The 13,407-nt window shown below is 36.7% G+C and overlaps 1 protein-coding gene across 5 annotated transcripts in view; it reads left to right on the top strand.

Moving 5' to 3' along the window:
- The window catches only part of LOC100664849 (probable ATP-dependent RNA helicase DDX60), a 103,731-nt gene that overhangs the window by 80,328 nt on the left and 9,996 nt on the right, over positions 1–13,407 (top strand). For all 5 annotated transcript variants that reach the window (XM_064273583.1, XM_064273584.1, XM_064273585.1 and 2 more), the window contains 4 exons: positions 3,496–3,643; positions 4,944–5,089; positions 10,280–10,431; positions 10,847–10,909. In XM_064273583.1, coding sequence (XP_064129653.1) covers positions 3,496–3,643; positions 4,944–5,089; positions 10,280–10,431; positions 10,847–10,909 — 509 coding nt within the window. The remainder of the gene's footprint in view (positions 1–3,495; positions 3,644–4,943; positions 5,090–10,279; positions 10,432–10,846; positions 10,910–13,407) is intronic.

Below are 13,407 nucleotides of genomic sequence, written 5' to 3' on the forward strand. Positions count from 1 at the left end.
TATGGAAGCAGACTGCCACATCTTTCTCCACAGAGTGCTGGTAGGTTCAAACCACTGACCCTTTGGTTAGCAGCTGAGTGCTTAACTACAGCACCAGTAGTGCTCTTCAAATACTTTCCAGTGTAAAAAAATATTAGAAAAGTGAGTTAGGAAGAATATATGACCAATAAGTATGAGGAAAAGCAGGCAATGGAAGTAAACCCACAGATGATCCAGATTCTGGAGTTAGGGTACAAGAGCTTTAAGTATGATTAATATTTTTAAGAAAATAAGGAAAGTGATAGAAAATGTAAATGATAGGATGGAGAATTTTACCATATAACTAGAACATATAAAAACAAGTAAAGGGACATTTTAGAATTGAAAATTACAATATCTGAAATTCAGAATATACGTATCAGAATCCAGGATCAGTGACCTGGAAGACATCTCAATCAAAAATCTTGAAATTGTAGCAGAGAGAGTGAGAGAAGTAAAATAAAAGCCGATAGTATTAGAGCCGACCTTTTGGTTAGCAGCTGAGCTCTTAACCATTGCACCACCAGGGCTCCTGGAAGAAGGAGAGCAACCCTTAAGTGGGAAGCATGAAAATGCAGCACAAGATGAACTAGGTCAGAAATGGAAATGTCTGGGTAGACGTAAATTCATACCATCTGTAGTAAAAAAAAAAATTGTAATTTGGAATTTGAGACAAATGTAGAACTACAGTGCATGATAATCAACGCAAGAGTTGGGAGGGGTGATAGAATCAGAATGTTTTAAAGTTCTAGCTGTATTAAGTGCTTTAAAGTTAATAGTATTAAGCTTTAGTAAGTTAAAGGTGCATCTTGTAATCTCTGAGTAAACAACTAAAACACTAGTAAAAGAATACACGAATAAATAGAAAAAATACTGAATAAAAAAGCGCAAGAAGGGAGGAGAATGGAACATATAATAGATGGTCCAAATACGAAATACAGTAAAACCTATGAGAGCTGGAAATCGATGGGAATGCCTTGTTTTTCTGGATCTCACAAGTTTTCTGCCTTTGATAGGGTGCACTTTTCTGTCTCTCTGTTAAGCATCCTACCTCATAAACACCCAGTGACTTTTCCTTCTCTGACAGATTTTTTCCTTACACAGGTTACAGCTTTCACAGATATTACTGTAGTAAGATAGTGTGTGTGTGTGTGTATGTGAGTAAAATTAGAGATACACCTGTTTCATGAAAACAGATGCAAAAATTCCTAACAAAATATATATATACATATGTATATATGTGTATATATACACACACACGTAAAAGGAGCCCTGGTGGCTCAGCGGTTAAAGCGATTGACTGCTAACCAGAAGGTTGACAGTTTGAAACTACCAGCAGCTCTACAGAAGAAAGATGTGGAAGTCTGCTTCCACAGAGATTTACAGCCTTGGAAACCCTATGGGGTTGCTATGAGTCAGCATTGACTCAATGGCAGTGGGTTTGGTTTGGGTATGTATGTATGTGTGTATATATATATATGTATCAGTTTGCTGTACTGTGTCAGCTTGCGTGTTTTTGAGATGCTGGATGCTATGCCACTGGTATTTCTAATACCATCAGGTCCCCCTTGGTGGACAGATTTTAGCAGAACTTCCAGCTTAAGACAGACTAGGAAGAAAGGCATGGCTATCTACTTCTGAAGATTAGCCAATGAAAACTACGGATCACAACAGAACATTGTTTGAATCACTTACCTTGGGTACATCATGAGGAAGGACCAGTTGCTAGAGGAAAGACATCATGTCTGGTGAAGTAAAGGGTCCATGAAGATTGTAAAGGAGACCCTTGGTGAGGTGGATTGGCATAATAGCTCCAATGATGAAATGATGAACTTAAACATGTTGACAATCACAATGGTGATGCATGACCATGACCATGAGTTGGAGTCAACTCAAGAGCAATTATCTACCTATCTCTATATAAATAATTGCATCAAATATAAATATACAAAATAGAGGACTAGGATTGCCAGATTAGGTTTTTCAAAAGCAAAAGAAAACAAAGCTCTATACTCTTTATACAAGTCATACCTTAGTTATAAGATCCCAGAGAGGTGCAAAGTAAATAGTGGGAAAAGACATGCCAGATAAACACTAATCAAAAGAATCAGAAACATCCCAGTGAAGATTAAACAAATTCCTTTCTAAGTACATACAGGTGAAAAAAGGAATAAAATGGAAATTAGAAAATATTTTAAATTAAATAATAATGATGACAACTACCGATACTCGTAGGATGTAACTCATGCGAAGACTAGAGGGAATTTACAAGCTTAACTCCATATATTAGAAATAAAAACTTAAAAATCAGTGACTTAACCTTTCATCTCAAGAAGCTAGGAAAAATAAAATAAAATATGAATTCTAACCTAAGGAAAACAGAAGGAAAGAAATAATAAAGATGAGAACAGAAGTAAAGTAAATTGAAACAGTTGTACAGGAGGGAAGTTAACAAAGCCAGTGTTGGTTCTCTGTGAAGATTAATAAAATTGATTTACCTCTAGCAAGACTCAATAAGAAGAAAGGGAGAAAAGTCACTAATTACCAACATCAGGAGAAAAAATGGGACATTACCACAGATCATATGGATACCAAAAGGGCTAAAAGGGGCTTTTGTTAACAAATTTATGTCAGCAAATATGACTATTTGGATAAAATAGACAAATTTTTAGAAAAATGCAACTCTCCAAAATTGACCAAAAAGACGAAGAAAATCTCAAGTGTCTGATATCTACTAAAGAAATACAATGTATTATTTAAAAACTTTCTCACAAAGCAAATCCCAGGTTCAGATAGCTGCACTGTTGAATTCCTTCAAATATTTAAGGAATAACCCAGTTTTTTTTACAAACGATTCTAGAGAAGAAAAGAGGGAATAATTAACTAACTCTTTCTAAAGAACAAAACTTAATGTTAACACATAATCTGACAAGCACCTTACAGTGAGTAAAATTAGAGGTACACCTGTTTCATGAAAAGAGACGCAAAAATTCCTAACCAAATATTCACAAAATGAATTCAGCGAGATTTTAAAATATGAATAAGGGAGATTTATTCCAGGTATGCAAGGGTGTTTTAACGTCTTGCTTTCTCTCCAGTGTGTCACTAAATTAAAGAGCCACAAATTTAATGTCACCTGAAGGCAAGCTTCTATTTAGAAAGTTTTAATTAGCATCAAACTATATTATTAACAGTAAAATATTTTCTTTTATATATGTAACTAGAAACTAAAGGTGCCTTTCATCTCAATTTCGCAAATGAAGGAACTAAGCAGTGACTTTATTAAATAGGTAGAAAACTACAGAATTATATTGCAGTGGTCTTTATCCCTCCTTTCCCAAAGTTTGCATTTCTAATGAAGGTATATAAACCCACCCACTGCTGTCGAGTCAATTCCGACTCATAGCGACCCTATAGGACAGAGTAGAACTGCCCCATGATGAAGGTGTATAGAAGTCAAAACTGTCTGTCCTGTAGGTGTTCCTTGATGACCTCCCTAAGGATTTTGATGATGCCTTACATGAGCATAACATGAATGTGACACAGGACTTCGCCTCTTTCCTACTCATTGTTTCCAGACTGGCTGATATGAGCCAGGAATACGAACTCCCACTGTCAAATATCAGTAAGTATATTTTAGTTCCATTGTGGAACAATTTAAAGAAGAAATAACCTCGCCTAAGTATATTTCATCCTAGAAAAATAGTAGAGCCCTGGTAAGGTCAACCCTCCTTCGAATAAGGGAATCCCTTCTGTTTTCCAAAGAAAGAAACTTTATGATTATTGGAAGTTAAAAAGGCAGTGAAGAATGAAACTAAAGTCATTTCCAAACTATGTTCTTTGAAGTTTGCTTTTGGGTGAAGCCTGGAAAGGAGTCAGAACACCTATGAGACGAAGAGAAACTAGGCGCTCTTCTGTCACTTTTTCTTGAGAGGGAATATGCTTAGCGTTCATAAACATAGACTCTGGGCGTATTACCGGGTCCAGACTCTCATTCTGCTACTTATTAGCAGTGAGACCTTGCACAAATGACTCAATCTTTTTCCGCCTTACTTTTCTCAACGAATTTATAAGAATGAGAATAATGCCATCTACTTAGTTTCGGTGAGCTTGAACTGAGTAAGTTAATATATATCAATGTTTTAAAATAGTGCCTGGCACAGAGTAAACATTATTAGTGCTTGCTTTTCTTTTTTCTTTTTCATAAACTATCAGATGGAAACCTCTAGGAGGAAGAGAAAGAAAACAAACAACAATAAAACCAGGAACTACGATAATGGGAAACAGTTCAGCCAGGGTAGCAATTTCCCCTTATCATCATACGCTAACAGTCTAACTGGAATAAAAGTCCAGGATATGGAGTTTGTTCCCCGTCCCCTAGTAAAGTAGGAGCAGCTTGAACAAAACCGTCACAGAAGTGGCAGGATGGGAGTGTGTGAATTTTCCACCTCCATTACAAATTGAAGCCAAGCTTGAGTGTATAATTTGATGCTTTGCAGGAGCAGGAATGGAGAATATATTTCTTCTCACCTTCCATTTCCAAACCCACTGATACTGGGTGCAGGGAACACCCTGTCTAGATGGATTCTGGGGCCTAGTCTGGGTTCAGTGGGAAAAAGTGCCAATTTAACACCAATTCTGTTTAAAACAATATATAATTGAAATTTAATCTTTCATTTCCTGTTGATCAAAACAACTCAAACAAAATAACAAATTCTGATGACAGTGATAATAGTATTGATAACTAACATCTAGTGAATGGCACGCTGTGCTAATCACTGTATGTATGTGTCTCTCATCAGTCTTCATTACAACGTCTGCCTGGGAAAATTGAGTGATTCCACGTATAGCATGGTCTAGAACGAGTGCTTAAGGCTTGACAGTTTGGCTGATTTTTACAAACTAATTTATCCCAATTGATTCAGAATTTACAGGTAAAGAATGTAAAGACTCCCAGCTTGTGGCACGCTTGATGAACCACAAGGAAGGAAGAAAAGCCATTTCACCATTTGTTTGCCTTTCTGGGATCACAGATGTCGATTTGTTTCAACCACAGACTGTAATAAACCATGTAAGTGCAGAACAGGGTTTATGAACACATTTATAGAGTGTTTAAGAGAGAATGGATTTACTCTGCTAGGAAGTCTAGAAAGGACTTCAAGATCCCCCAAATCAACAAAAATATCCAGGGAAATGGTATGATCGAGGCTGGTATGATTTCAGAGTTGACTGGAGGAACCTTCTCCTTTATAGAAAATTTCCAGGCACCACCATTTTTGAAGACTCGAGGGAGATTGGCATAGGTTTGCTGCTGGAATAGCACATAGAACTATCTTCAGGCTTTCTCAGTATTGCTGGAGATGTTTTAAATCCCATTTATACTCTGGATAAGTGGTCTCCAAAATGGAGTACACAGAACTAAACACATTTGGATGATCCTAGATAATCCACTTGAGTTTTGGAAGAAACTTGTAGAAATTTTTATTTTAAAAGAAAGAAAATAAGTTTTATTACCTTTGCTTTCGTGGATTGACTCTGGTGTCCTAAATCTATTCTATCCCCAAACCAGATAGTCACTTTACTAGGTAAAACAGTTGTGTATCACCTAAAAGAATCTTGAAAAACTATGTACACCTTTGTGCACTTTAAATGGATGTGTGCGTATTTTATCTTAAATAGTTTGTAATAATTTTTCCAGCTTCAGAAAAATGTTAATATGTTAAAATGAAATTATTACATCATACTTTTAAATGTATAAAATGGAGTATAAATACCAAGGTGTTTTGATACTCATAATTGTCAAAAGTTTATAAAAAAAATCCTAAGTGAGCTTTTTAAATAAGAGTTTAAAGTTTTCTATAATTCTTTTTCTTTTGGACTTGCATTTGCATTTCACATTTTTACATAGATTTGTCTTAATATATTTTTCTCTGCTAAAAAGTTATGCAATTTAAATTTAATGTTTATTGTTAATCTCAGCAACTTAAATATAATACAGATTTTGGTAAGTAATTGTTAAATGTAAAATAATATAGTATATGACAGACATATCTTTATGAGATAGGTTTCTTTTTTAATTAGTACATACATCCATTGATGAATATTATTTCTAGAATCAGAGTTTCAGCACCAAATCAATGATGTGAGTGCTGAGTAACCTTATTTTATATAAATAAATGGGAATGGAAGAATTTTTGTTGCAACAATGTCACAGTATTTTTTGAAGTCCTCGTGAGGTATATTCCCCAAGTCATCTCATGATCTGTCATCAAAAAGAGATTTTTTAATAATTTATTTTATTTTTGTTGTCGAGAATGGACACATCAAAACATACACTAATTCAAGTTTTCTGTATGTATAATTCAGTTATAATGATTACATTCTTCAAGTTGTGCAACCATTCTCATCCTCATTTGCTGAGTTGTTCCTCCTCCTGTAACACAAACTCACTGCCCCCTAAGTTTTCTATCTAATGTTTTGAGTTGAATTTGATCCATAAAGATAGACCTTAAAAGAGCACAATGCTCAAGGCAGACATTGGTTACTAGTTAAGCTAAACTATTGTTTGATTTTAATACTTCAGGGGATATTTTTTGTTTAAAGTTCAAGGATTAAAGATTATCTCAGGGCAACAGTTTCAGGGGTTCATGCAGCCTCCATGGTTCCGGAAAGTCTAGTGTTTATGAGATTTTGAAATTTTGTTCTGCATTTTCTCCCTTTTGATCAGCATTCTTCTATATAATCTTTGATCAAAATGTTCAGTAATGGTAGCCTGGCACCGTGCAGTTCTTCTGGTCTCATGGCAAAGGATGCAGTTGTTCACAGAGACAATTAACATCACATTCCATTTCCTCCTCCTATTCCTGGCTCTCCTTCCTTCTTTGTTGTTCCAGGTACATGCTCTCCTTCTTTCTTTGTTGTTTCAGGTACATAGACACCAATTGTTGTACTTTAGATGGCTGCTCGCAAGCTTTTAAGACCCCAGGCACTACATTTTTAATGATATCCTTATTAATAATTTGATTAGATCCACCTTCAATTTTTTTGAAGTCAGTAGTTGGAAATCATCTAACTTGTTACAAAAAAAAACTTTTTTTTGTCCTTATTTGTTACCCTGTATGTTTTCAAATCCCAGGGAAATATACCATACTGAGTTGGAAAGGGCTATTTGTTTTGTAAAGTGAGAGAAATGTATTCATGAAAGGTAACTTCCAAAACAGATCAATTTTAGGGAAGTGTAGACCTGGAGGAAACCCTGGTGGCGTAGTGGTTAAGTGCTACGGCTGCTAACCAAAGGGTTAGCAGTTTGAATCCGCCAGGCATTCCTTGGAAACTCTATGGGGCAGTTCTACTCTGTCCTGTAGGGTCGCTATGAGTCAGAATCGACTCGAGGGCACTGGGTTTGGTTTTTTTGATTATAGACCTGGAAGTTGAAGATTTGGAAATTCCTTCCTAACCATTGTCTATGCCTGCATTCCCCTTGAGAATTCTCCATAATCCCTAGGGATACATGTGCTTTGATATAAAGCACACTAAGTATTTTGATCAAGAAGTGAAGTTTCCACAACATGGAGGTTATGACAGCAGGAATTCACTTGTTTGTTCATTTTCTGTTATTGATATACACTGCAATGTTTGCATACCTAGTTAGTACATTGACAGATATTATCTGGTTTTCACTTAAATAACTGTCAAAAACTGGACATTTGTCATAAAATTACTACTGAAAACGAAAGGTAGATGGAAACTAATACTAATCATGATAGGAAGGGAAATCAAACAATAAGAAAATAACAGATAGCCAGGAGCTCTTACAAGAAGTTTTTAAAAAGATTACCCAAACAAGTGTGAGATGTCCGTCCTCAAATTAAGAATTATGAATATTATTTAAAATACGCATGCACTGTATTTTTCCGCAAATAGCATGAGCTTTCTGCATTTGTTTGCCAACTGCTCCCTTTCCCCGTTTCGTAAGCATGCTATGCTAATTTTTTTTTTTTTTTTTTACAGAAACATGTAAAAAAAAATGGTATAGTGGCACTTACATAAATACCTCATGGGGTAGGGAGCAGTTGGCAAACAAATGTAGAAGGCGCATGTATTTGTGTAAAAATACAGTACATTTACTCTTACTGATGATGTCCCTCTGGGTAAATATATATTTTATCTTTACATGTTAGCTAATTATAGTATGAGGCCATAACAATTAATTGTTGTTACTTAAATATTAAGCACTTAGAACATAAATAATAAATACTTGTAAGCTGTGTTTATATAGTAATAATATAAAATAAAACATCCTTTAAAGTATTACCTGTTTTGTTTAGGTCATCCTTTTCTAGGAATTCTTTTTGTGCATTATTATAATGTCCATGACTCCTAGTGTAATGCTCAACCTTGTTTTGGATGATAGGGTGTGTGGCTAAAAAACAAACTGCAGACCACTGCTCCGGATCCTGTGTGGAGCCTGATTAGGCGAGCTCTCCTGGGTTTTTGGTCCAGTCTGAGTGGGTGGCTTATAACATACTACCTTTAAAGAATGTGCACATTTAACATACAAATAGTAAAGGACTGCATGTTAACTTTTGAGAATTTTATGAAGTTTTCTTGTTCTGTATCTTAGTTAAAATTATAATTATTTGCATAAGAGGTTTATAATTAATCATGCTAAAAAAATGACAGCTCAGTTAATAAGTATCACAATTCCCTTGTCTGTCCATTGTACAACTGACGCAATTTAATGGACGTAATGTACCATTTGTTTTGTTTCCTTTATGTAAGTTTTTGCATGGACTTTTGGAGGGGTGCTGATAACAGTTATAATGGTATATAATGTCTGTGTCTGATTGCCACACAATCACCATCAATTAAAAAAAGACCTGTAAGGTACCTGATATGAACTGATTGAGATTCACAGTTGTTCCTGACGATGTTCTAGAGACAAGGGACTAGTTCTATCTCATATGTCTGAAGCACCTTGTACTGGTGAATACTTAGAGTGAGAGCATACCACTGGATGGCAGTCTGCCCCTTGCCTTACCCAATTCACTTTGTACAACTTCACTTTACTAGTGTAGGATATAATCTTTTATCACATATTTTGCTTTTATTCTTTATTACCTTTTAGCATAATAATAAATATCCATTAATAAATGTGTGCAAATAACCTATAGATGAGTTATAAAACATAAACGGTAAATGAACACCCACGACTGAGGAATAAGCATTTACTAGTGTGTTCCTGGAACCCTGGTGGTGTGGTGGTTAAGAGCTCGGCTGCTAACCAAAAGATTGGCTGTTTGAATCCACCAGTGGCTCCTTGGAAACCCTATGGGGCAGTTCTACCCTGTGCTATAGGATGACTATGAGTCAGAATTGACTTGACCACAATGGGTTTGGTTTGGTTTTTTTTAGTTGCCTTCCTTCTTTTCCCAGTGTACCCACTAACCTGAATCTTGTGATTTTCATTCCCCTCTGGGTCATAAGAATAAGAATATTCATCATTCCATGATACTGCCAAGTCATTTTAGAAAGTAGTATCAATTTAGCCAGCCATGTACCAGAGTTCCAACTGACCCTTATCAAGTATAGTTTGCAAAAAAGTGAACAGACATGGAAAACTATTGTTTTTTATTTTCCTTCTTTTCTTTCCTCCTCTTCCTCTTTCTACCGCTCCCCTTCCTCCCTTCCTTTTTCCCTACCCGCCTTTGTTCCTCTCTCCTCCTCCTCCTCCTCCTTCTTTATGGTGATTGGGTTTTAAAGTCTGTTAGAGTTGTTCATTTTAATTCTTCTCTTGTGGACATACAGGCTCCTCGACATCATGTTTGCAGAGGTATTCTCTGCACCAATTAGGATAATGATTGAATTTTAAGTTAGCTTTTCTTTCTTAGTGAATCTTGCTGAAAATTACAGAGGGTGGACAATTGGAATTGCCACGGTATGCTAAAAAACAAAAACAAAAACCAAACCCAGTGCCATTGAGTCGATTCCGACGGGTATGCTAGGGAGACAATAATTTTCATAGATGGAGCTCCTCTATCCTGGAGGCTTGCTCAGATTGGCACTACCATTTGTGTGTAAAAGACACTCTCCTCCCTCCCCGTGGCCCCTTGCAGTAATTATCTCTGTCTCCCTCTTCTGTCTTTTGAAGTGTGTGCTTTAAAAACATTGATTAAAGGAAATAACTACAAAGCACAATATAAGAAATCATAAAATGTCTTTACCCATAAATGGCACATTAAGAGAAAATGCCTTTCTTCAGGTCGTTCTGCGCACAATAGGTATCAATGGCAACCAGGCTCCTCTGCTGTGGTCACAACGATTTGATAACAAAGGAAGAAGAATGCCACTTAACGCTTACGCACTTGATTTCTATAAACATGGTTCCTTGAAAGGATTAGTGCAGGACAACAGGTATGTCTCATCTATTTCTGTATCCGTAGAATGACTTCTAAGAATTTAGGGCAAAATCCATTTTTTTTTTTCCAATGTCAAGTTTAGATTAACCATGCTAAGTGTACTGGATCGTTTTCTTTAAACTAATGACAAGAGACAATAACAAGAGTGAATAACAAATTCTTTGTTTTTTTCTTGATGGTTTACCAGCAAAATCTTGGCCCTTGGCCTAGTTCACTTGACATAAAGATACTCTAAATATATAAATGTTTGCATATACTCAGAGATATTACTATTCATTCTTATCCTATTTATTCATGATTAGAATTGAAAAGTGTTTGAATAACAATACCATCCTATCTATTGTCTGAGAGGAATATGAAGTGCTTTATGTTTTATATGTCATTAATTTTCAAAATGTTGTTTTGTTTAGGATACATGAAGGTGAAGCTTACACGTTATTGAAAGATTTTGCACTCACAATTAAATCTATCAGGTGTGTGATATATTTTAAATATTGATTTCTGATTGTCCTAATAATTTAAGGGTAATTTAAAAAGTGTTGAGCTCTTACTATGAGTCAGGTACTTGAAGGTGCTGTTTAGCCTCCTGGGTGCTCTGCATTTCAACTCCCAAGTCTGTGCAGGACTTTCCCTCAACTCCCTGTTGCATGGTTTCTGTAATAGAATTAATGCCAAAGTCCATTTGAGATAAAGCTCCATCTCTCCAGAGCCTCAGTCCCAGGCACCACTTACCAACAGCCAAAAATATTCCAAAGCCTCATTGATCCCTCATTGATCCCTAGCTTCAGAGGGCTCATTAGGTCTCTGGTTTACATCCACTCACATACTCTTGAATCTCTGCCTTTCACCAATGTTTTCTCCAGACCTTGCCAAATTCCGAGCTCTCATTTTGACTTGCTATCTTCATCTTTAACAGATCCTAGTGGGAACCCAGGCAAGCCTGATCTCCATGTGGATACCGCAATCTCTAGGTGCCATTGATCACTAGGTGTTGCCTAGTTAAATGTCCATCTTCCTAAAGCCTCCAGTCATATTGCCCTTCATTACTTACTTGATGGGCTTCTCTTTGTTCTGTCACTAAATACACACACACGCACACACACACACACACACACACACACAATGTGCCATGAGTCCCTTCTTTATTTCTGTGGTCTGTCTGAGCTGAATCAGGCCCTTGGGACTCTTTCTACAGAGAGTGAAACTTTTGGGATGCTAGAGCAAAAGTGGTTTGCTATACCAATCTGGGGTATTTCTAGTTGGAGTTTTTCTTTCTTTTACTGAGTTTTTGGTGAAAGTTTCCACAACAAGCTTCCATTTGACAGTTTCCATACAAATTGTTCAGTGACATTAGTTACACTTATCACAATGTGTCAACATTCTGTTAAATTGTTGTTCTGTTTGTTCCATTTCCAGTATACTAGTTTCCCTGCCCCCTTATCTTCTCATCTTTGCTTTTGAGTAATTGTTGATCTTTTGGTCTGATACAGTTGGTTTTTAAGTAGAACACTGATCTTACGGGTAATAGCCTTTATTTTGTGTGCCACTCTGGTATTTCACTAGACGGTGATCTCAGTGGATAAGCTTAGTTTTAGGTTTTAAGAGTGTCTCAGGGCTATAGTCTCAGGGAGTCTCCTGTTTCCTACTGTTCCAGTTTGTCTGGCTTTTTTTTTTTTTAATAAGAATTTTAGTTCCCCACATTTTTCTCACATTCCATCTGAGACCATCTATTATGACCCCTGTCAGAGTGGTCATTGGTGGTAGCTGGGCACCATCTAGTTCTTCTGATCTCAGGGTAGATGAGGTCATGGCCCATGTAGACTTGTTTCTACTCTGAGCTTTTGCTTACCTTCTTACTGTTCTGCTCCTGGTGTGTAGAGACCCACAGTTGTGACTTAGATGGCCTCTCTCAAGCTTTTAAGACCCCAGACACTACTCACGTCACCAGGATGCAAATCATGATTTTTGCGAACTGTGTTATGTCATTCGACTGAGTTGTCCTAGAAGACTGTGGTCCTAAGCTTTCAAACCCAGAAAACCAACCTTGGAAGGTGCCTGGTTATGTCTGAGGAGTATCCAGATTTGTGTCTTCAATGAAAATATGTGCCTGCACCCACATATTTGTATTTACACATACCCATAGATACTACTCTCTGTTCTCACCTATGTACACACCTGGACCCACACGTATACCAACATGTCTGTACCCACCCATATGTGCTGAAACACTAATTTATAGCTTGGTTGTGTTGTGCTTACTACATCCACACTTGGTGCTACTTTTCCCATCACCAGAAGTAATAAGTCTCTACAATCTAAAGTGTATTTTTCCCTCCCCCCTTCCTCTCTCTTTATATATATCTATTTTTTATCTTCATATAAAAGAGGAATCGTACAGTATTTGCTTGACTGATTTCACTTAGCATTATGCTCTCCAGGTCCATCCTTGTTATAATATGTTTTGTGGACTCATCATTGCTCTTTATGGTTGTGCTGTATTCTATCATGGTACATACGTACCACTATTTGCTTATCCATTCATCTGTTGATGGGCACTTCAGTTGTTTCCATTTATCTGCTATTTGAATAAAGCAGCAGTGAACATAGGTGTGTATATGTCTGTCCCTGTCTTTATTTTTAGGTCTCTAGGTGGTTAAGAGCTCGGCTGCTAACCAAAAGGTCCGAAGTTCAAATCTACCAGCCACTCCTTGGAAACCCTACAGGGCAGTTCTACTCTGTCCTGCTGGGTCACTATGAGTTGGAATTGACTCAACAGCAAAGGGGTCATAGGGTATATACCTAGGAGTAGGATTGCTGGATCATAGGGTAGATTTATTTCTAGTTTTTTGAGAAAGTGCCATACCGTTTTCCATAGTGGTTGTACCATTGTACAGTCCATTCAGCAGTGGATAAGAGTTCCAATCTCTCCACAACGTCACCATTTGTTGTTACCTGTTTTTGTTTTGTTTTG

This window comes from Loxodonta africana, chromosome 21 (assembly GCF_030014295.1).
Source record: "Loxodonta africana isolate mLoxAfr1 chromosome 21, mLoxAfr1.hap2, whole genome shotgun sequence".
Taxonomy (NCBI): Eukaryota; Metazoa; Chordata; class Mammalia; order Proboscidea; family Elephantidae; genus Loxodonta; species Loxodonta africana.